The 24,830-nt window shown below is 45.8% G+C and overlaps 1 protein-coding gene across 2 annotated transcripts in view; it reads left to right on the forward strand.

Annotated features, from left to right (window-relative positions):
* TULP3 (TUB like protein 3) overlaps positions 1-24,830 on the forward strand; it is a 55,769-nt gene that overhangs the window by 28,742 nt on the left and 2,197 nt on the right. For both annotated transcript variants that reach the window (XM_028828925.2, NM_001266799.1), the window contains 8 exon segments: positions 6,273-6,432; positions 7,782-7,919; positions 14,961-15,058; positions 15,770-15,973; positions 19,425-19,537; positions 20,457-20,571; positions 23,308-23,406; positions 23,794-23,965. In XM_028828925.2, coding sequence (XP_028684758.2) covers positions 6,273-6,432; positions 7,782-7,919; positions 14,961-15,058; positions 15,770-15,973; positions 19,425-19,537; positions 20,457-20,571; positions 23,308-23,406; positions 23,794-23,965 — 1,099 coding nt within the window.

Below are 24,830 nucleotides of genomic sequence, written 5' to 3' on the forward strand. Positions count from 1 at the left end.
TGCCTCCCAGGTTCAAGCGATTCTCCTGCCTCAGCCTCCTGAGTAGCTGGGATTACAGGCATGCGCCACCACACCTGGCTAATTTTGTATTTGTAGTAGAGATGGGTTTTCTCCATATTGGTTAGGCTGGTCTCGAACTCCCATCCTCAGGTGATCTGCTTGCCTTGGCCTCCCAAAGTGTTGGGATTACAGGCGTGAGCCACCACCCCCAGCCAATAAACTATTCTTAACTATAGTCACCCTCTTGTGCTATGGAACACTAGAACATATTCCTTCTATCTAACTGTATGTTTGAATTAATTGCTGTGTCTAGTGTGAAACAGAGATTCAGCTTCATTCTTTAGCATGTGGATATCCAGCTATCCCAACACCGTTTATTGAAATACTTTCCTGTTGAGTATATCTTGCTTTTATTTTTACCAGTTTCACTAGGATACTCTTTTCTGTTTTTGAGAAGAAGTCTTGCTCTGTCGCCCAGGTTGGAGTGTAGTGGTGCAATCTTGGCTCACTGCAACTTCTGCCTCCCAGATTCACACGATTCTTGTGCCTCAGCCTCCAGAGTAGCTGGGATTACAGGAGTGCGCCACCACGCCTGGCTAATTTTTGTATTTTTCTTAGAGATGGAGTTTCACCATGTTGGCCAGGCTGGTCTTGAACTCCTGGCCTCAAGTGATCCACCCACCTTGGTCTCCCAAAGTACTGGGATTACAGGTGTGAGCCACCATACCTGGCAAGATACTCTTATTTTCAGGGTATGTGGGCACCTTAGCTAGCTGCAGAATGGATTTTCTTTCCTTCCTTCCTTCCTTCCTTCCTTCTTTCCTTCCTTCCTTCCTTCCTTCCTTCCTTCCTTCCTTCCTTCCTTCCTTCCTTCCTTCCTTCCTTCCTTCCTTCCTTCCTTCCTTCCTTCCTTCCTTCCTTCCTTCCTTCCTCTCTCTCTCTGTCTCTCTGTCTCTCTTTCTTTCTGTCTTTCTCTCTCTCTCTCTTTCTTTCTTTCTTTTTTTTGCAAGACTCTTGCTCTGTTGCCCAGGCTGCAGTGTAGTGACATGATCTTGGCTCACTGCAACCTCTGCCTCCTGGGTTCAAGCGATTCTTATGCCTCAGCCTCTTGAGTAGCTGGGACTACAGGTGCACGTCACCACGCCCAGCTAATTTTTTGTATTTTTAGTAGAGAAGGGATTTCACCATGTTGGCCAGAATGGTCTCAATCTTTTGACCTCGTGATCTGCCTGCCTCAGCCTCCTAAAATGCTGGGATTACAGGCATGAGCCACCAGGCCTGGCTGAGATTAGTTATTTTAAAACAAACTGATAGACCGCAGACAACCAGTCTGATGTTACTTACTGGTTGTATTCTGTGGTTGTTTGGTCTGTTGGAAAACTGTCATAGTGTAACCTCAGCCCATTACCTCTAGGGTGACTCCTTCTCTAGGAAAATTGAGAATTAGTTAAACTATCATTAATTTAAATGAAGCTTTATTTATTTTTGAGATGGAGTCTTGCTCTGTTGCTCAGGCTGGAGTGCAGTGGCATGATCTTGGCTCACTGCAACCTCTGCCTCCTGGGTTCAAGCAATTCTCCTGCCTCAGCCTCCCAAGTAGCTAGGTTTACAGGCTTGCACCACCGTGTCCAGCTACTTTTTGCATTTTTAGTAGAGACGGGGTTTCCGGTGTGTTGGCCAGGCTGGTCTCGAACTCCTGACCTCAAGTGATCCGCCCACCTCAGCCTCCCGAAGTGCTGGGATTACAGGCATGAGCCACTGCACCGGCCAGAGCTTTATTATTTTATTGGATAAAGTAATTTCATGGAAATTTCCTCCAATCTAATCTCCTTTAGTTTCTTATTGTTTATTTTGGCATCACCATTCAATATTTTGGCCCCAGGCAATAGTAAGACATACCACTAAATTCTTGGGAAGATAGATTCTTTTACTGTTCAATTCCCAAGATAATTAGGAAATTTAAAGGTGATTAAATTTTAGTTTATACGACACTTAAAATCATGAAGGCAGTGTGTTTTAATTCCATTTAGGGCATCTAACCATCAACTTTGGCTTTCTTCCTGGCTCCCTGACTTACCCTGTCTTGGTAATGAGTCCTTACTCGTTGATGTAGCCTCATTTAAAGCACTCTTAAGTTTTCAGGGAAGTAAAATATAAATGAAATAGGAATTGACATTGTTACATTCAAACCCTAGTAGCACTTCTCTCCTCCCCCATCCAAACTGCATGACAGTTTTCACCAAGATGGCAGCTTGCACATACCTGTTTAATGGTATTTTTCTTATTTATAAACTTGGACAGTAGTAAGATCTATTCAATACTGAGGTATAGTAGCTGTGGCCCTGATTACAGTTTGAGTCTACAGTTGTTTTTTTCTTAAGTCATTGGTCTGAATGAGTTCGATCAGTCTTTAAGTAGATAGAGAGAGGCTTCCCCAGATACCTTGGTGGAACCTGTGGTCAGGGGTCTAGTCTCCCCTTTACAAGTCTGAGAGCTTAGTTTGTCAGTGAACCTGGATATAACCAGGTCCTTTGGCACAAATTCACACTAGTTAAACCCATACCAGTAAGTTTTAAAACCAGAACCCCAAGTTATTAATTTACAAAGGGAGGTCTACTTTTTCAGTGTGTATTCATCTCTACTGTTCATGATACTCTTTTCCTGGCAAAACAATACCTAAGAAGTTAAACTTCAAATTAGAAGGCTTATTGGTGAGCAAGGAATCAGAGGGAATGAGGTCAGGAGTTCAAGACCAGCCTGGCCAATATGGTGAAGCCCCATCTCTACTAAAAGTATAAAAATTAGCTGGGCATGGTGGGGTGCACCTGTAATCCCAGCTACTCGGGAGGCTGAGGCAGGAAAATTGCATGAACCTGAGAGGCAGAGGTTGCAATGAGCCGAGATCGCACCACTGCACTGTCCAGCCTGGGCAACAGAGCGAGACTCTGTTTAAAAAAAAAAAAAAAAAAAAAAGATGTTTCTCTTTCTTGGACAAACTGGATAACCCTATCAAATTCTAGCTCTTTGGCCTCCCTTTTCTAGACCACAAGCAGAAAACTCCTTTTCTATATAAAATATTTTCCTTACATGTGAACCCCTCTCTACTAAAAATACAAAAAATTAGCTGGGTGTGGTGGCGGCGCCTGTAATCCCAGCTACTCCGGAGGCTGAGTCAGGAGAATGGCTTGAACCCAGGAGGCAGAGACTGCAGTGAGCCGAGGTCGCACCGTTGCACTCCAGCCTGGGCAACAAGAGTGAAACTCTGTCTCAAAAAGTAAAATAAAATAGCTACAACATTTGGTTTTGTTTTTTTTTTTTTTTTGAGACAGTCTCACTCTGTTGCCCAGGCTGGAGTGCAGTGGTACAATCTCGGCTCACGGCAACCTCTGCCTCCTGGCAACCTCTGCTTCCCGGGTTCAAGCGATTCTCCTGCCTCAGCCTCCCGAGTAGCTAGGATTACAGGCGCCTGCCACCACACCTGGCCAATGTTTTATATTTTTAGTGGAGATGGGGTTTCACCATGTTGGCTAGCTAGACTGGTCTCAAACTCCTGACCTCAGATGATCCACCCGCCTCGGCCTCCCAAAGTGCTGGGATTACGGGTGTGAGCTGCTTGCGCCCAGCCCTTTTTTTTTTTTTTTTTTTTTTTGAGATGGAGTCTTGCTCTGTTGCTCGTCTTGGAGTGCAGTGGAGCAATCTCAGCTTAACACAACTTCCACCTCCCGGGTTCAAGAGATTCTCCTGCCTCAGCCTCCCAAGTAACTGGAATTACAGGTGCCTGCCACCACTCCTGGCTAATTTTATTTTTTAGTAGAGACGGGGTTTCACCATGTTGACCTGGCTGGTCTCACACTTCTGACCTCAGGTAATGCGCCCACCTCGACCTCCCAAACTGCTGGGATCACAGGCGTGAGCCACCACGCCCAGCCCACAGTATGCGTTTTTGTTTCATCGATCATTTCACAGACTGTGTGTGTGAGACAAAATAGCTGTGGCCATATAGATAAGATATGGCAGTTTCTTATGATTTCAGTACTTAATATTTACCATCTTTTCAGGCAAGTTACTGGTTTTTCTTCTTGTTGTTGTTGTTTGAGATGGAGTTTCGCTATCGTTGCACAGGCTGGAGTACAGTGGCACAGTCTCAGCTCACTGCAACCTGCGCCTCACAGGCTCAGGCAATTCTCCAGCCTCAGCCTCCAAGTAGCTGGGATAACAGGCATGCGCCACCACGCCCGGCTAATTTTTGTGTTTTTAGTAGAGACGGGGTTTCTCCATGTTGGTCAGACTGGCTTTGAACTCCCCACCTCAGGTGATCCGCCCCCCTCGGCCTCCCAAAGTATTGGGATTACAGGTGTGAGCCACTGTGCGTGATACTTTGTATCCATTATACAAGACTTCTTGGTCGCTAGAAGAATTTTTTTGAGACAGAGTCTCGCTCTGTTGCCCAGGCTGGAGTGTAGTGGCGCGATCTCAGCTCACCACAACCTCCACCTCCTGGGTTTAAGTGATTCTCCTGCCTGAGCCTCCTGAGTAACTGGGATTACAGGCGTGCACCAAGATGCAGGCCAATTTTTGTATTTTTAGTAGAGACGGGGTTTCACCATGTTGGCCAGGCTGGTCTCGAACTCCTGACCTCAAGTGATCCACCTGACTCCGCCTCCCAAAGTGCTGGGATTACAGGCATGAGCCACCGCTCCCGGTTGCTAGAAGAATCTTACTGGCCAATTCCATTTGGCGGAAGTCATCATAGCCTCCTGTGTATTTAGTGTTCCTGGGTTAAGGTCCTTCTATTCATGGTAGTTCATGAAATCTCAAAATAATCTCCAAACATAGGTTAGTCCTTGCTCTAACACCTATTCATTCTTGATGGTATATTCCGTATTGGCACGTTATCTTAACTCCCCAGTCTTCCCTCTGTACACGAGCTATTGAATTAATCAGTGTGCTCTCATCAGGCCAGTTCAGGAAAAACACACTTCCTTTTTTGATAGTCTCGCCCCTTGGAGTGACTCTTCTTCCTGGAGGCACTTTTTAGAAACAGTATCAATGGAAAAAAGTAAGCAGATGGCTTCTTTTGCCTGAAAAACAGTAGTAAGTGGGTTATAATATCTTTGTTTTTTAATCATGTCTTTATTTTTTAGCATGGGGCTTCACATGTTTCCTATTCTGAGTTATCCCAGATCCATAATAATTGCTATATATTATAAGCCCTTATTTGCCAAAAGGTACTAGTACTATGTGCTAGTAGTCTCCATTTCGTTGGTTTTTTATTCTCAGGGTCTGTCATCCGTTTTTCCTGACTTTTCTTGCTACCATAGTCTTTATCTTGCTTTTATTCAGAGTTGACTGCTTTGTATTTGGTATGTTCCAACTGCCATTTTTTTCTTCTCACCCTTGATCCAAATTTGATTTCTAATATTATATAAGATAAATAAGAATGCAAAACTTACTGCTCTTTGACTAATTAGAACATGGAAATAATTTGAGTTTTAGAGAATAATAAAGTTTTTTTCTTCCATTTACAAAAGTGAGAAAACTTTGGGAAAAAAAAAAAAGACTAGAAAAGAGAAAATAATCACGCCATAGTCTACCACCTGAAGAAACCACCCTTGCTCTGTTCCTCCATTTTTCCCCCGTGCATGTGTGTTTGTATGTTTTGAGCTTGTAATCACATTGTGATAATGCTGTGATGATTCCCATACATCTTTAGTAGACTTGGTTGGAAATGCATTGTGTGGGGCAGGTGCAGTGGCTCACACCTGTAATCCCAACACTTTGGGAGGCCAAGGCACCAGACTGCTTGAGCTCAGGAGTTTGAGACCAGCCTGGGCAATATGGGGAAATCCTGTCTCTACAAAAATACAAAAATTAGCTGGGCGCGGTAGCACACACCTGTAGTCCCAGCTATTCAGGAGGGTGAGCCAGAAGGATCGGGCGCACCTTGGAGGTCGAGGCTGCAGTGAGCTGTGATAGTGCCACTGCACTCAGCCTGGGCAACCAAGTGAGACTCTGTCTCAAAAAAAAAGAAAAAAAATGCATCATGTGATTTTAAATAGATCTTTATAGGTGTTAGGTGTTCAAAAGTATTTGTTAAATGAAATGATTGAATCCTTACTCCTCTCTGTGCCTCAGTTTTCCCATTTCTTAAACGGGGAAATAATAATTTACAAGATGTTTTGTGAGGATCAGTGGAAAACAAACTAAATGTTGGAAGTGGCTAGGTCATGTCAAAACTCTACTTGCTGGCTATCATATCGCTTTTTTCCCAGAGGCTACTACTTGAGAAGAGGCAGAGGAAAAAGCGCCTTGAGCCGTTTATGGTGCAGCCCAATCCAGAAGCCAGGCTACGGCGGGCGAAGCCAAGGGCCAGTGACGAGCAGACTCCCTTGGTGAACTGTCATACTCCCCACAGCAATGTCATCTTACATGGTGTGTATTTAGGCAGCATCACTTCCTGCTGGGGTACAGTTTTCACAAACCTAGCAGGCAGGAGGATTCTCAGACGGACCAAAGGGACAATATTATTAGCACCATTACTAGGTACCTTCACAAATCTTTATAAACACATTTGGGGTCTTTGAGGAGAATAAAAGCAATATAATCAGTGCAAGATGCCTTAAGGTTTGTGTCCATTTTAGAACTGTTGTTTTCTTTTCTTTTTTCTTTTTTTTGAGATGGAGTTTTGCTTTCGTTGCCCAGGCTGGAGTGCAAAGGCAAGATCTTGGCTCACTGCCAACCTCCTTCTCCTGGGTTCAAGTGATTCTCCTGCCTCAACCTCCTGAGTAGCTGGGTTTACAGGCGCCTGCCACCACGCCCGGCTAATTTTTTTGTATTTTTAGTAGAGACGGGGTTTTACCATGTTGGCCAGGCTTGTCTAGAACTCCTGACCCAGGTGATCCACCTGCCTCGGCCTCCCAAAGTGCTGGGATTACAGGCTTGAGCCACTGTGCCCGGCAAGAACTGTTGTTTTCTAGATGCCAGATGAATAGTTTAGAATGACCTATTTGAGGAGTTTTTGATTGTTAAATCATGGCAGAGGTGAATCATAAAGCCAGGAATAGGTAGAGAGCATCCATTCTTCCAATAGATAGTTCAAAGGACCATCTGAGATGGTAAGGGGTGGAGGAAGAATAAGATTGTAAGTTCCTCTAAATCAAGCCACCTGAGCTATTGGCTTGGACAGGATCTGTACTATGGAGGACCTACTTTGTTTTCTTGGTCTCATTCTTAAGTTTCTGAAGTACATATAACTTCAGTTACTAAAGTACAAGTACATATTACTTTAGTAACAGAGCATGTTAATAAAATGAACACCAGGCTGGGCATGGTGGCTTATGCCTCTGATCCCAGCACTTTGGGAGACCAGGCAGGTGGATCGCTTAAGGCCAGGTGTTTGAAACTAGCCTGGGCAACATAACAAAATTCCATCTCTACGAAAAAATTAAAAATTAGCCAGGCGTAGTAGCACACACCTGTAGTCCCAGCTACTTGGGGGACTGAAGTGGGAGGATCATTTGAGCCTAGGAAGTCGAGGCTACAGTGAGCTGTGATTACACCACTGCTCTCCAGCCTGGGCGACAGAGTGAGATCCTGTCTCAGAAAAAAAACACCAGTTCTGACCTACTCTCTTAACACATGTTCTTATGGATGTTAAGAAAGGAGGGGAGATAAAGTGATTCGGTAGTTCTTAATTCTGATCACATATGCCAAATCCACCCAACTAAATAGTGAATAATACTTTGCTCCTTTTTTAAAATTCATTTTATTTTGTCCCCTAGGTATTGATGGTCCAGCTGCTGTCCTGAAACCAGATGAGGTTCGCACTCCGTCAGTAAGCTCCCCTGCTTTGGAAGAAGATGAAAACACCGTGGGCACGGCTTCCAAGCCAGGACTTCAGGAGAGTCTCCAGAAGCATGGTGAGGACTGGCAAAGATTTTAAGGCAATTTGTCTTCTTTTTTTTTTTTTTTTTTTGAGACGGAGTCTCGCTCTGTCGCCGGGGCTGGAGCGCAGTGGCCGGATCTCAGCTCACTGCAAGCTCCGCCTCCCGGGTTTACGCCATTCTCCTGCCTCAGCCTCCTGTGTAGCTGGGACTACAGGCGCCCGCCACCTCACCCGGCTAGTTTTTTGTATTTTTTTAGTAGAGACGGGGTTTCACCGTGTTCGCCAGGATGGTCTCGATCTCCTGACCTTGTGATCCGCCCGTCTCGGCCTCCCAAAGTGCTGGGATTACAGGCTTGAGCCACCGCGCCCGGCCGGCAATTTGTCTTCTTACTAATTTGTCATCTTTTCCTTTCTTTTCATTGTGGTTAACAATCCACATGACTCCAAATTACTCACGGCTTAGGGCCTCACGGGGGTGACAGTATTAAGCATCTTTTACATCTGAATGTTGGTAATTGTCAGCAATGGTAGTATTTATACTATTGCCTGAGAAAAAGAAGATAATTAAATCTAAACTACTAGCTACCATAGATGACTGTTTCTCTCTTTTTGACTATTTTCGGTTCCCACCGTCTCCTTCTGACAGAGTTGTCACTCAGCCCTCTACTCCACCTCCGTTTCATAGTTGGTGATGATTGATAGCCTTTCTTCTAGTTGGAGCTCTCATTTCCATAAATATTCCCATACATTTCAAAGGTCCCTTGTAGTCTTTCCTTTTTAGAAAAATAATTTTATAATGAGAAGGGATTAAGCATCCCCTTTTCAGATGAGAAAACTGAAGCCCAATAATGAATATCTATTGGGTACCTTCTTTGCATTAGGCAAACATTGCTAGGTCCTGGGATATATGAATCAGGAGATTCATATACCACGGAATGGCATAATAAATGAACGTTTAAACAAATTCGTATATTCACTTATTTAGAAAGTATGTTGTGGCCAGGCGCAGTGGCTCACGCCTGTAATCCCAGCACTTTGGGAGGCCAAGGTGGGTGGATCACCTGAATGAAGGTCAAGAGTTTGAGACCAGCACATGGTGAAACCCCGTCTCTACTAAAAATATAAAAAAATTAGCCAAGCATGGTGGTGGGTGCCTGTAATCCCAGCTACTCGGGAGGCTGAGGCAGGAGAATCACTTGAACTTCGGAGGCGGAGGTTGCAGTGAACCAAGATTGCGCCATTGCACTCCAGCCTGGGCAACAAGAGTGAAACTTCTCAAAAAAAAGAAAGGAAAAGAAAGTATGTTTTGAGTCCAGGCATGGTGGCTCATGCCTATAATCCTAACACTTTGGGAGGCTGAGGCGGGCAGATCACTTGAGTCCAAGGGTTCAAGACCAATCTGAGCAACATGGAGAAACCTTGTCTCTACAAAAAATGCCAAAAAAAAAAAAAAAAAAATTGGCTGGGTGCAGTGGTGCACACCTGTAATCCCAGCTACTTGCGGGGCTGAGGCAGGAGGATGGCTTGAGCCTGGGCAGCGGAGGTTGCACTGAGCTTGAGATTGCGCCACTGTACTTCAGCCTGGTTACAGAGCAGGACCCTATCTCAACCAAAAAAAAAGTAAAGTACATACCATATCTCAGGCAACATTCTAGGTACTTAGGATATGTGAGTAAGCATGGTTCTTGCCCTCATGGAGTGCTTATTCTAATTGAAGCTTCATGCACTTAAATAGGCTAGAGCTAGAAAATCAAGGTGCTGGCCGGGCGCGGTGGCTCAAGCCTGTAATCCCAGCACTTTGGGAGGCCGAGACGGGCGGATCACGAGGTCAGGAGATCGAGACCAGCCTGGCTAACACGGTGAAACCCCGTCTCTACCAAAAAAAAAAAATACAAAAAACTAGCTGGGCGAGGTGGCGGGCGCCTGTAGTCCCAGCTACTCGGGAGGCTGAGGCAGGAGAATGGCATAGACCCAGGAGGCGGAGCTTGCAGTGAGCTGAGATCCGGCCACTGCACTCCAGCCTGGGCGACAGAGCGAGACTCCGACTCAAAAAAAAAAAAAAAAAAGAAAATCAAGGTGCTGAGAGAGCCCGATGCCTCACTCCACTCGGAGGCTTGGGAGCCTTCCCAGAGAAAGTGATGTTTGAGCTAGTGCCTGATTCAGGAAGAGGTGCTGGCCAGTTCATAATGGCAGCAGCTCAGGGCGTGTGGTCATAGAGTAGGAAGGGGGATGTAGAGAGGTGAGCCAGGACAGGGAGGTAGGCTCTAATTACGTGGGACCTAATAGACCACATCAGGAATTGGGACTTTAGGGAGTAATAGAAGGCTGGGCCTGGTGGCTCATACCTGTAATCCCAGCACTTAAAGAGGCTGAGGTGGGAGGATTGCTTGAAGTTAGGTGTTCAGGACCAGCCAGGGCAACATAGCAAGACCCAGTGTCTAACAAAAATTTTTTTTTAATTAGCTGGGTGTGATGGTAGTTGCAGCTACTTAAGAGATTGTGCTGGGAGGATTGCTCAAGCCCAGCTGATTGAGGATGCAGTGAGCTATGATCATGCCACAGCACTCCAGCCTGGGTGACAGAATGAAACCATGTCTCTAAAAATTAAAAAAAAAAAAAATTGGGTTGGGCGGAGCAGCTCATGCTTATAACCCCAGCACTTTGGGAGACTGAGGTGGGAGGATTGCTTGAGCCTCAGAGTTTGAGACTACAGTGAGCCAGGATTGTGTTGCTGCCTGTGTGTAGAGTGAGACCCTGTCTCAAAAAAAAATAAATAAAAATTAATTAAAAAAAAAAGATAGGGCTGGGCGCTGTGGCTTATGCCTGTAATCCCAGCACTTTGGGAGACCGAGGCGGGCAGATCACGGGGTCAGGAGATCGAGACCATCCTGGCTAACACAGTGAAACCCCGTCTCTACTAAAAATACAAAAATTTAGCTGGGGCCGGGCACGTTGGCTCAAGCCTGTAATCCCAGCACTTTGGGAGGCCGAGACGGGCGGATCACAAGGTCAGGAGATCAAGACCATCCTGGCTAACCCGGTGAAACCCTGTCTCTACTAAAAAATACAAAAAACTAGCCGGGCGAGGTGGCGGGCGCCTGTAGTCCCAGCTACTCGGGAGGCTGAGGCAGGAGAATGGCGTAAACCTGGGAGGCAGAGCTTACAGTGAGCTGAGATCCGGCAACTGCACTCCAGCCTGGGCGACAGAGCAAGACTCCATCTCAAAAAAAAAAAAAAAAAAATTTAGCTGGGCATGGTGGTGGGGCCCTGTAGTCCCAGCTACTTGGGAGGCTGAGGCAGGAGAATGGCGTGAACCCGGGAGGCGGAGCTTTCAGTGAGCTGAGATCGCGCCACTGCACTCCAGCCTGGGCGACAGAGCGAGACTCCGTCTCAAAAAAAAAAAAGGAGGCCAAGACAGGTGGATCACGAGGTCAGGAGATTGAGACTACCCTGGCCAACATGGTGAAACCCTGTCTCTACTAAAAATACAAAAATTAGCTGGGCATGGTGGCACATGCCTGTAATCCCAGCTACTCAGGAGGCTGAGGCAAGAGAATTGCTTGAACCAGGGAGTCAGAGGTTGCAGTGAGCAGAGATTGCGCCACTGCACTCCAGCCTGGCGACAGAGCAAGACTCCATCTCAAAAAGAAAAAGTTATTAGAGTGGCTAAGTAATGTGTCATAGATCATACTGCTAGTTAGGAAGCAAACTCGGGCAGAAGAAATCGCATGAGCAAAGGCTAGGTGTAAAAACATGAGATGTCTGTGCAAACGGGGCCAGGTGACCGGAGTGCATGGTGTAGGAAAGGCAATTTGGTGACATGGATTTGAGCACAGCTCTTGGGCCAGCTTGCTTGGTTTTGAATTTCTATTCTGCCACTTCTGGCTGGGAAGAAGAGCATATAACTTCACTTTTCTCTGCCTCAGTTCTCCTGTCTTTAACATGAAGGTGACCATGGTACTTTCCTATTATTTTACTACCACTATTTTTACAACAAAAGAAAGTAAAAGATGTGGGTTGGACAGATAGAATGAGTCAGAGCAAAAATGATTTTCTTTTTTTTTTTTTTTTTTTTTTTGAGACGGAGTCTCGCTCTGTCGCCCAGGCTGGAGTGCAGTGGCGTGATCTCGGCTCACTGCAAGCTCCGCCTCCCAGGTTCACGCCATTCTCCTGCCTCAGCCTCCCGAGTAGCTGGGACTACAGGCGCCCACAACCGTGCCCGGCTAATTTTTTGTATTTTTAGTAGAGACGGGGTTTCACCGTGGTCTCGATCTTCTGACCTTGTGATCCGCCCGCCTCGGCCTCCCAAAGTGCTGGGATTACAGGCGTGAGCCACCGCGCCCGGCCCGCAAAAATGATTTTCTATTTAACCAAAGCTAAATTACTTACCTTGAGTCAACTAGCTGAAAAGTGGCAGATTTAGATTTTCTGATTCTTAGTCTAGTTCTTTATCCCTGACTGTAAATACCACATTGTCTGCTTTTGCACTGCTCTGTGAAGTGGCTGTGTTCTTTCTCAGAACTGGCCTTTCAGTGCCAGATGAATTAATGCCTTTTCATGTCTCAACAGGTTGCATCTTGACTATAAAACCCATTAAGTGCTGTTTTGATTGAATTCTAAGAAGTGTCAGTTTGGCAGATTGTGTCCGTATAAGTGGCTCCAATTTGCTTGTCTTGAAAGTTTCAGAGAGATCTTTGATCTCTCAAGACAGATTCATGTGAACTGAGTTCTTGGTATAAAAATGGCATTTGAAAACATAGTAATAGGTGAAGATATCCATACGATAGTGGTATCTCAGGAGTTTTCTGCCTTTTTGCTACCAATAAAAAGGGGGGGTACCAGGTGTCGTGGCTCATGCCTGTAATCTCAGCACTTTGGGAAGCTGAGGTGGGCGGATTGCTTGAGCCCAAGAGTTTGAGATCAGTCTGGGCAACTTGGTGAAACCCCATCTCTACAGAAAATTACCTGGATATGGTGTAGTCCCAGGTACTCAGGAGGCTGAGGTGGGAGGATCACGTGAGCCCAGGAAGTTGAGGCTGCAGTGAGTGGCTGTGATTTGGCCACTGCACTCCCACCTGGGCAGCAGAGTGAAACCCTGTCTCGAAAAATAATAATAATAAGTTAATATTTTAGAGAGAAGAAGGAAAAAATGTCCTTTGCAAAGCAAATAATTTTTTAAGTAACAGCTCTTTTGAGATATAAATTACAGACCATACACCTCTTCCATTTCAAGTACACAATAGGCCAGGCACGGTGGCTCACGCCTGTAATCCCAGCACTTTGGGAGGCAGAGGCAGGCAGATCACCTGACGTCAGGAGTTCGAGACCAGCCTGGCCAACATGGTGAAACCCCGTCTCCACTAAAAATACAAAAAAAATTAGCCGGGTGTGGTGGTGGGCACCTGTAATTCCAGCTACTTGGGAGGCTGAGGCTGAGGTTGGGAGTTCAAGGCCAGCCTGACCAACATGGAGAAACCCCGTCTCTACTAAAAATACAAAATTAGCCAGATGTGGTGGTGGGCGCCTGTAGTCCCAGCTACTCAAGAGGCTGAGGCAGGAAAATCGCTTGAACCCGGGAGGCCGAGGTTGCGGTGAGCCGAGATTGCGCCCAGCCTGGGCAACGAGAGCAAAACTCCATCTCAGAAAAAAATATAAAAGAAAATGCTGGGGGGAATAAAACTGCTGTAGAGAACAATGCATCATTGGATTTTTTTTTAATTGTGGTAAAACATGCATTGTAACATAAAAGTTACCAGTGTTAGCCTGGCATGGTGGCTTGCACCTATTATCCCAACACTTTGGGAGGCCGAGGCGGGCAGATCACCTGAGGTCAGTTTGACCAGTCTGGCCAACATGGTGAAACCCCGTCTCTACTAAAAATACAAAAAAATTAGCTGGGCTTGGTGGCGCACACCTGTAATCCCAGCTACCGGGGAGGCTGAGACAAGAGAATCGCTTGAACCCGAGGGATGGAGGTTGCAGTGAGCCGAGATCGTGCCACTGCACTCCAGCCTGAGCGACAGAGCGAGACTCCATCTTAATAATAATAATAATAATTTATTAGTGCTACAGCTCTTTTTAGAATGTCTAGCAAGTTTTCCTGTTTTTACTGAAGCCTTCCCTTCCCTTCCAAATAACAAAAAGTACACTTTTTTTTTTAAAAGAGTTCAGGTGTCATTCTGTTGCCTAGGCGGGGGTGCATAGCTCACTTTAGCCTCAAAATCCTGGGCTTAAGTGATCCACCCACCTCAGCTAGCTAGGATTACAGACACACAGGTACCATCATGCCTGGCTAATTTTTTTAAAAAAAACTTTTTATAGAGACAGATCTCAAACTCGTGGCCTCAAGCAATCCTTCTGCCTCAGCCTCCCAAAGTGCTAGGAGTACAGCCATGAGCCACTGTGCCCTGCCTAAATTTTCTTTTTTTTTTTTTTTTTTTTGAGACAGTCTCACTCTGTTGCCCAGGCTGGAGTGCAGTGGCGCAATCTCGCCCCCTGCAAGCTCTGCCTCCCAGTTTCAAGCGATTCTCCTGCCTCAGCCTCCCGAGTAGCTGGGACTACAGGTGCCCACCACCATGCCCGGCTAATTTTTTGTATTTTTAGTAGAGACGGAGCTTCACCATGTTAGCTGGATGGTCTCAATCTCCTGACCTCGTCATCTGCCCGCCTCGGCCTCCCAAAGTGCTGGGATTACAGGTGTGAGCCACCGTACCCAGCCTGCCCTGACTAAAATTTATAAGTTTAATCATTTTAAAGTGTGAGATTCAGTGACATTAAGTACATTAGCAATGTTATGCAACCACTACTACCATCTTCAGAACTTTTTCATCTTCCCAGAGACTTCACACCCATTCAAGATAATTCCTCATTCTCCCCTGCCCCCAGCCCCTAGTAACCTCTATTCTACTTTCTGTCTCTATGAATTTGCCTGTTTTATGTATTTGGACAAAATAGTTGTGTTTAGGGTCACAATAGTTAGGAAGGTTTTAAGAAAAAAAAATTAAAACTATCTTTGTTTCAAAGACCTTTTTTAAACCAGTGTTGGCAGTGCTAACAGTTCTTCCTTTTCTGCTAGATATCTCTGAAAGTGTGAACTTCGATGAGGAGACTGATGGAAGATCCCAGTCAGCATGTTTAGAAAGCCCAAATTCTGCATCCAGCCAGAATTCAACTGTATGTAGTTCTGAAACTTCTTCCGTTAGAGCTAACTTGACTCTTTCTCAAACATATCTTCAGTATGTGTGTGTGTGTATGTATGTATGTATTTATTTATTTATTTATTTATTTTTGAGACAGAGTCTTACTCTGTCACCCAGGCTGGAAGTGCTGTGGCATGATCTCGGCTCACTGCAAGCTCTGCCTCCCGGGTTCACGCCATTCTCCTGCCTCAGCCTCCTGAGTAGCTGGGACTACAGGCGCCGCCACCACGCCCGGCTAATTTTTTGTATTTTTAGTAGAGACAGGTTTCACCGTGTTAGCCAGGATGGTCTCAATCTCCTGAGCTTGTGATCCACCCGCCTCGGCCTCCCAAAGTGCTGGGATTACAGGTGTGAGCCACTGTCCCAGCCCTCAAACATATCTTCAGTATTTAAATACCATTAGTGAATGAGGGTTCCTTCAGAAGTTTAAGCTCAAATTTAGCTTATGATCTAATTTTTTCTATCTCAGGTCAGCTATTGTGAGGCTTTGTCCCATTTGCATACTTAGCTCTTCATTACTCTTAATATTCATATCCTTATTTAACTTTTCAGTTTTCCTTATTCTGTCAGAAGACTGAAGACACAGGGGTAAATTACTAAGTTGCTTTGTCCACTAAGTGCTTCTCAAAGAGAATCAGATTTTGAGTCCTGGCCTCTTGTTGCTCATGTATGGCTGTCCTTTCAGGATACAGGCACTTCCTGTTCTGCTACTGCAGCCCAACCAGCTGATAACCTCCTGGGAGACATAGACGACCTGGAGGACTTTGTGTATAGTCCTGCCCCTCAAGGTGTCACAGTAAGATGTCGGATAATCCGGGATAAAAAGGGAATGGATCGGGGCCTCTTCCCCACCTACTATATGTACTTGGAGAAAGAAGAAAATCAGAAGGTATGAGAATTGATTTCTAAGAAAACTCTTGAGAGAGAGAAGAATGTTGTGGGAATAGATTGTTGATGGGCCTTAGGGAACTAACTCTGGTATTAGACCAAGCCAGCTAGAAGTAGATTGTATCTTTCAGTCCCCAGATGCTGTGTTCTCATTTTCTGCAAAGAGCTCATGGTCTAATAGGCAGCAAGCTCTACCCTCCCACAAATAAGAGCTTGATCCACAATGTGGGAAAATGGGCAGGTATTTCTTAATGTAATTTTACAGGTATTTTGTAATGTAAGTTTTCACCTGTCTCCCATGATTTAGTTTTTAGATGCTACTGTTCTTTTTTTTTTTTTTTTTTTAATGATAAAACATGACATTGTGGAAGGAGAGCGAGTTTTGGGGAATAGGATGAATTAGAAATACGAAGGACATACAAGTTAAATGTCTTGTTTCTCACCCTAGAAATTCTAATTTATTTTATAAGTTTGAGCCAATTTAATATGTGCCGATGAACCTTATTAATTTTGTATTAATACCAGGTCTTAACAGATGCTTTTAAGAGCCTAGAAATGAGATAATGATAGTAGGTATTAATTGTTCTAACCACCATTTATTGAGTGTTTACAACAGACCAACCATGTGCATATATGTTTATATGTATTATCACCTGTAATCATTGTAGCCACCTTGTTAGGTAGGATTTCTCATCTCTGTTTTAAAGATGAGGTAACTAACTGGGGCTTAGGGAGTGACTTACCTACCCCAAATTGCACTAAGTGATGGCAGAGCCAAATTCAAACCTGTTTCTGCATAATTCTAAAGTCTTCCTGCTTAGCCACTGCCACTCTCCTGCTTCCCTGTTACGGTCCTGGTCTAGTAGAGTTTAGGAAGGATGCCTGCATAGGATGGTATTCATGCCATTGAAGTCACAGTGGTTTAAAACAACAGCAATGGGCCGGGCGCGGTGGCTCAAGCCTGTAATCCCAGCACTTTGGGAGGCCGAGACGGGCGGATCACGAGGTCAGGAGATCGAGACCATCCTGGCTAACACAGTGAAACCCCGTCTCTACTAAAAAATACAAAAAAAAAAAAAAAACTAGCCGGGCGAGGTGGCGGGCGCCTGTAGTCCCAGCTACTCGGGAGGCTGAGGCAGGAGAATGGCGTAAACCCGGGAGGCGGAGCTTGCAGTGAGCCGAGATCCGGCCACTGCGCTCCAGCCTGGGCGACAGAGCAAGACTCTGTCTCCAAAAAAAAAAAAAAAAAAACAACAGCAATATAGAAAAAAAGAGGCTGGGTGCGGTGGCTCAAGCCTGTAATCCCAGCACTTTGGGAGGCCGAGACGGGCGGATCACGAGGTCAGGAGATCGAGACCATCCTGGCTAATCCGGTGAAACCCCGTCTCTACTGAAAACACAAAAAACTAGCCGGGTGAGGTGGCGCACGCCTGTGGTCCCAGCTACTCGGGAGGCTGAGGCAGGAGAATGGCGTAAACCCGGGAGGCGAAGCTTGCAGTGAGCTGAGATCCGGCCACTGCACTCCAGCCTGGGCGACAGAGCGAGACTCCGTCTCAAAAAAAAAACAACGGCCGGGCGCGGTGGCTCAAGCCTGTAATCCCAGCACTTTGGGAGGCCGAGACGGGCGGATCACGAGGCCAGGAGATCGAGAGACGATCCCGGCTAACACGGTGAAACCCCGTCTCTACTAAAAAATACAAAAAACTAGCCGGGCGAGGCGGCAGGCGCCTGTAGTCCTAGCTACTCAGGAGGCTGAGGCAGGAGAACAGCGTAAACCCGGGAGGCGGAGCTTGCAGTGAGCTGAGATCCGGCCACTGCACTCCAGCCTGGGTGACAGAGCAAGACTCCGTCTCAAAAAAAAAACAACAACAACAACAACAACAACAGCAATATAGAAAAAAAGAGGCCGGGTGCGGTGGCTCAAGCACTTTGGGAGGCCAAGACGGGCGGATCACAGGGTCAGGAGATCGAGACCATCCTGGCTAACCCGGTGAAACCCTGTCTCTACTAAAAAATACAAAAAAAACTAGCCAGGCAAGGTGGTGGGCACCTGTAGTCCCAGCTACTCGGGAGGCTGAGGCAGGAAAATGGCGTAAACCCAGGAGGCGGAGCTTGCAGTGAGCTGAGCTCCGGCCACAGCACTCCAGCCTGGGCGACAGAGCGAGACTCCATCTCAAAAAAAAAAAAGAGTATTTCCTCCCTGGAGAGCCTTCCCTTTTGCCCTTTCTTGCCCTTTGCCTAATCAAAGCCTTTCCTGATGTGCTCCACCAGACGTGGTTGACATTCCTTTGTCTGTGTCCCCATGGCATTAAGAAAGCTATCACAGGCCAGGTGCAGTGGCTCACGCCTGTAATCCCAGCACTTTGGGAGGCTGAGGCGGGTGGATCCCTTGAGGACAGGAGCTCGAGACCAGCTTGGCCAACATGGGGAGACCCTGTCTCTAGCAAAAAATAAAAAAATTAGCCAGGAGTGGTGGCATGCACCTGTAGTTCCAGCTACTTGGGAGGCTGAGGCAGGAAAATCACTTGAACCTGGGAGGCAGGGGTTGCAATGAGCTGTGATTGCGCCACTGCGCTGTAGCCTGGGTGACAGAGTGAGACCCTGCCTCAAAAAAAAAAAAGAAAAAAGAAAAAAGAAAGAAAGAAAGCCATCACAGTAAAGAATGGGAAGGTATTCAGGATCCTGTCTCTCCTAAAGTTGGAAAGACTCTTAATCATGGCATTGGATGAACATTGATTGTTATTTATTTATTGGATTCTGCAGGGTTGCCCAGGCTGGCCTGGAACTCCTGGACTCCAGTGATGCCTCTACCTCAGCCTCCCAAGCAGCTGGGATTATAGGCTCATGCCACCTGGCCCAGCTTTGGAGATTTTTTTTTTTAACTGGAAGTTTTTAGGGATGAAGTTGTAACTAATTATGTAGAGACTCAAGCTAGCAAATTTAGAAAAACCGTACAGGAAGAAAACCCTGTTAGTGAATTTTTTTTTTTTTTTGAGACGGAGTCTCACTCTGTGGCCCAGGCTGGAGTGCAGTGGCACGATCTGGGCTCACTGCAAGCCCCGCCTCCCGGGTTCACGCCATTTTCCTGCCTCAGCCTCCCGAGTAGCTGGGACTATAGGCGCCCGCCACCGCGCCCGGCTAATTTTTTGTATTTTTAGTAGAGACGGGGTTTCACTAGTTTAGCCAGGATGGTCTCGATCTCCTGACCCTGTGATCCGCCCACCTCAGCCTCCCAAAGTGCTGGGATTACAGGGGTGAGCCACTGCACCCAGCCTGATAGTGAATTCTGATAAGAGAGTTAGAAAAAGGGATGAAAACCCAAAGATTAACAGCTTAGACATATGCTGGGGACTTGCTGAACACTGGCTGAATGAATAGGTAGGACAGCCATGGCCAGGGGCGGGGTGGGTTCTCTCGACTTCATTTTTGACTGACACTTTTTCTTTTCCCAGATATTTCTTCTTGCAGCTAGAAAGCGGAAAAAGAGCAAAACAGCCAACTACCTCATCTCCACTGATCCAGTTGATTTATCTCGTGAAGGAGAAAGTTATGTCGGCAAGCTTAGGTGAAAGCAACCTTAGATCCCTGTCCTATTCTTTCTGATAGTCTTATTCCTATAGTTGCAGAACAGTTCATATCTTGGTTACAACTAGCATGTATTGATGTTGTAATCTTAAAAAAAAAAAAAGAAAAAAAGAAAAGAAAAACAAAAAAGGCTGGGTACAGTGGCTCACACCTGTAATCCCAGCACTTTGAGAGGCCAAGGGGGTGGATCACTTGAGGTTAGGAGTTAGAGTCCAGCCTGGCCAACATGGCAGAAACCCCTTCTCTACTAAAAATACAAAAATCAGCTGGGTGTGGTAGCACGTACCTATAATTCCAGCTACCCAGGAGGCTGAAGCATGAGAATTGCTTGAACCCAGCAGGCAGAGGTTGCCATGAGCCAAGACAGCACCACTGCACCCCAACCTGGGTAACAGAATGAGAGTCTGTCTCAGAAAAATAAAAAAATAAGTGTGGTGTGGTTGCTTAGGCCTGTAATCCCAGCATTTGTGGAGGCTGAGGTTGGAGGATCACTTGAGGCCAGGAGTTTGAGACCAGTCTGGGCAACACATTGAGACATCTCTTCAAAAATTTTTAAAATTAGCCAGGCATGGCAGTGCTCGCCTGTAGCCCCAGCTACCCAGGAGGCTAAGGTGGGAGGATGGCTTGAGCCTGGGAGTTTGAGGCTGCAGTGAGCTATGATCCCTGCCACTGCACTCCAGCTGGGTGACAGAGCGAGAACCTGTCTCAGATGAATGAACAAGTAAATAAAAAGTTAAAAGAAAATCTCAGTTCCTTCCTTGCTTTAATGAGATATTTTTGAAAAAGTGATGAACATTTAGACATTTGGAAAATAGGCTTCCATTTTCCTTCTCTTAGATTGTGTTTGTATAAGAAAAAAAATTACAGATCATCATGGTGACTTTTTCTCCTGACTCCAGATCCAACCTCATGGGGACCAAGTTTACCGTTTACGACCGTGGTATCTGCCCCATCAAGGGCCGGGGTCTGGTAGGAGCGGCCCACGCCCGGCAGGAGCTGGCCGCCATCTCCTATGTGAGTGCTGCTTTCCCAAGGCCCACTTCCTGCCCTCCTGACGTCATGCTGGCACTTTTCACCTAGTGTCGCCTAAGAACCTCCCCTCCCAAGCTTGTTTCTATTTCTGATTTCTGTTGCTGTACCACTTTCTCCATGTATTTGAGTTTTAGTTATCTGAATTGCCAAGTTCAATTATTTTTCACTCTCAGAATATTTCTTCCCTTATTTCCTCTTCTTTTTTCCTGCTGCCACTTAGTTCAGACCTTTACTTCTTATCCAGTGGCCAAAGGTTACAATAAATTGAAGCTGATCTTTTTTTGCTTTTAATCTTTTCCTATCTAGTTCATTCTCTTTTTTCTCTTTTTAATCTTTTTATTTTTTTCCTCTTTTTGGCATTTATAGTTCACTTCTTTTTAAATTTCATCTTATTATTTGTTTTATTGTACTTTTTCATTTTATTTCACACCCAGGAAAGACCTGAGAACTATCTAGCTCATTCTCTACTGCTACCAAATGAATCTTCCTAAAACAAGGCTCTAGTTGAGCCTCCTGTTCTGCTGCAGACCTTTTAGTGACTACCCATTGTGGAAGATCTAACATGGCAGCATTTGCTTTCAGACTCCTCTGTCGGCTCACCCCCGCTTCCCATCATTCTAGCGAAGCAGCCCTCCTGTCGTTCCCTTGTCCAACCACACTCCTCTTTCCTCCTTGGAGAGGCTTCCCTTTTCCTCTTTCTTGCCTTTTGCCTTATCAAAGTCTTTTCTGAGTACTCCACTAGATGTGGTTGACATTCCTTTGTCTGTGTCCTTGTGGCATTTGTAACCCACATGTACTTGTTATTATTTGTTCAACATGAACCGTCTCCACCAGTTTGTAAATTCTTGCGAACTCTTACTCATGGCTGTATCCATACCAGCACATGGCCTGGCACACAGTAGGTATTCAAAGAGTTGTTGAGTAAGAGAAAGCAAGAAGGAATTGACCCATCTCAGCTGGTTTTTTTATTCCAAAGTCTCAACTTTCTGAAGTTGAAATTAATCCCATGAGATCTTATCTACATGCCTGAGAACCATTTGACTTCAACACTTTGATGTAAAGTGTCTTTCCTCTATAGCTTTCATACATAATCTGCTTAGCTTGGCTGGGCTTGATGGCTCACACCTGTAATCCCAGCACTTTGGGAGGCTGAGGCGGGCAGATCACTTGAGCCCAGGAGAGACCAGCCTAGGCAACATGGTGAAACCCTGTCTCTATTAAAAATACAAAAACTAGCTGGGCGTGGTGGCAGTCACTGGAGTCCCAGCTACTGGAGGCGCTGAGGCAAGAGGATCACTTGAGTCTTAGGAGGGTCGAAGCTGCAGTGAGCTGTGATCACGCCATGCACTCCAGCCTGGGCGACAGCATGAGATCCTATTTTAAAAATAATAATAATCGGCCAGGCGCGGTGTCTCATGCCTGTAATCCCAACGCTTCAGGAGGCTGATGCGCGTGGATCACCTGAAGTCAGGAGGTCGAGACCAACCTGGCCAACATGGCGAAACCCTGTCTCTACTAAAAATATAAAAAAATTAGCCAGGCGTGGTGGCAGGCGCCTGTAATCCCAGCTACTCAAGAGGCTGAGGCAGGAGAATCGCTTGAACCCAGGAGGCAGAGGTTGCACTCCAGCCTGGGTGACAGAGCAAGACTCCGTCTCAAAATAAGAATAATCTGCTTGGCTTGACAGGCATTTTTAACATCTAGCGCGGGCCTTAATTAACCACAACTCATTCTCACTGTATGTAATCTAGTGCCATGCCCTCACTGGGAAATAAATATGTGTTGGTGCTGACAGAGTTGGGCAGTTTGTTCACAGTTATCTCAAATCTCATTTAAGACTCAAGAGTAAGAGGCTGGGCGTGGTGGCTCACTCCTGTAATCACAGCACTTTGGGAGGCCGAGATGGGCGGATCACCTGAGGTCGGGAACTGGAGACCAGCCTGACCAACATGGAGAAACCCTGTCTCGACTTAAAAAAAAAAAAATACAAAATTAGCTGGGCGTGCTGGCGGGTGCCTGTAGTCCCATCTACTCAGGAGGCTGAGGCAGGAGAATGGCATGAACCCGGGAGACAGAGCTTGCAGTGAGTCGGGATTGCGCCACTGCACACCAGCCTGGGCGACAGAGCAAGACTCTGTCTCAGAAAACAAAACAACAACAAAAAAAAGTTATATTTATATATATTTATATATATATTTATATATTTTTATATATATAAAGAGATATATTACTTTCCTGTTTTTGACTCTCTGTTTATAGCAAAGTAATAAAATTATTTTTGGTACACATGATTTATTATATTTTTTATTTATTTATTTTTTTGGCAGAGTCTCACTCTTGTCGCCCAGACTGGAGTGCAATGATGCGATCTTGGCTCACTGCAGCCTCTGCCTCCTGGGTTCAAGCAATTCTCCTGCCTCAGCCTCCTTAGTAGCTGGGACTACAGGCACTCGCCACCATGCCTGGCTAGTTTTTGTATTTTTAGTAGAGACAGGGTTTCACCATGTTGGCCAGGCTGGTCTGGAACTCCTGACCTCAGGTGATCTGCCCACCTCAGCCTCCCAAAGTTCTGGGATTACAGGCGTGAGCCACCGCCCCTGGCTGGTACACCTGATATTGTAAGCATCTTACGTTCCCAAGAAAGTCTCATGTTATAAAAGAATGTGGTCTCTATTTTTCTCCTGTTTCCAAGTTCTGCCTTGTTTTCCTATCTTCCAGGAGACAAACGTACTTGGATTTAAAGGTCCTAGGAAAATGTCTGTGATCATTCCTGGAATGACACTGAATCATAAGCAGATCCCATATCAGCCACGAAACGTGAGTAAGAACATATTCAAATCAGCAAAAGACTCTAAAAGACAGTAGTACAATACAGAGAGGTTAATACAAAAAAAAAAAAAAAAAAATTGAGCTTCCAGAGCCCCACACTGGAGCATGGCTCCATACCCTTCTTCAGGAGAGCTGCCCTCCAGAACCTCAGGATAAGAGCAGTTGCAGAGTCGTTGCCTTGAAACCATGTTTTCTTCAAAGAGAAATGCTGGATAATGTAGAATAATTTTAAAAACCTGTCTTCATTGTTGGCTTTCATTCTTTGCTTCTGGTTTACCCTTTTCTGAAATGGAGAAAGGATTCTCTTCCTCTACCTTCTGCCTCGTGCAGTTGTAGGCTTGTCAGTTACAAAGTAATGATTTTCCCTTTGGACAGAACCATGACAGTTTGCTCTCAAGGTGGCAGAACAAAACTATGGAAAATCTCATTGAACTGCACAACAAGGCCCCCGTCTGGAACAGTGACACTCAGTCCTATGTCCTCAACTTTCGTGGCCGGGTCACTCAGGCATCAGTGAAGAACTTCCAGATAGTCCACAAAAATGACCGTAAGCCTCCGGGAAGGGCTGGGTAGGAAGAGGAGGATAGACGCTCTTACAGGATGGGAAATGCACATTCCCTGTATGCGATAGGAAATGATAGTCAGGAGATAATCATGGAGGAGAGAAAGGATTTCTTTGGAAAGATGAAACTACAGTTTTGGAGAAAACTTGTGAATCACTGTGTTGAGGAGGGGGGAGGAGTGTGAGAGATATGCTATAGCAAATCAGAAAAGTTGGCTGGGCATCATGGCTCACGTCTGTAATCTCAGCACTTTGTGAGGCTGAGGTGGGCAGATCGCTTGAGACTAGGAGCTTAAGACTAGCCTGGGCAACATGGTGTGAAACCCCATCTCTACAAAAAATAGAAAAAATTAGCTGGGCCTGGTGGCAGGCACTTGTAGTCCAAGCTACCTGGGAGGCTGAGGTGGGAGCATCACTTGAGCCAGGAGGTCGAGGCTGCAGTGAGCCGAGATTGCATCACTGCACTCCAGCCTGGGCGACAGAGCGAGACTCCGTCTCAAAAAAAAAAAAAAAAAATCAGAGAAGTCACAGAGTAGGTTGTTTGGGAAACAAAGGCAAATGACCCCAATAAAGGTTCCTGGCACCTCTAGCCTACGGAGCTTGTGACGTTGCCAGCAAGCCGCTCTCTATTCTACAGAAACCTGGTGATTAACTGGCCTATTTGGAGGATTCTTTCTATATCATAAACAGGTTTTCACTGGGCCAGTAATCCCAGCACTTTGGGAGGCCGAGGCAGGAGAATCACTTTCGCCTAGGTGTTTGAGACCAGCTTGAGCAACACACTGAGACCCTATCTTCACAAAAAGTAAAATACTAGCCAACCACGGTGGTGCTTGCCTGTAGTCCCAGC

Source organism: Macaca mulatta, chromosome 11 (assembly GCF_049350105.2).
Source record: "Macaca mulatta isolate MMU2019108-1 chromosome 11, T2T-MMU8v2.0, whole genome shotgun sequence".
NCBI lineage: Eukaryota > Metazoa > Chordata > Mammalia > Primates > Cercopithecidae > Macaca > Macaca mulatta.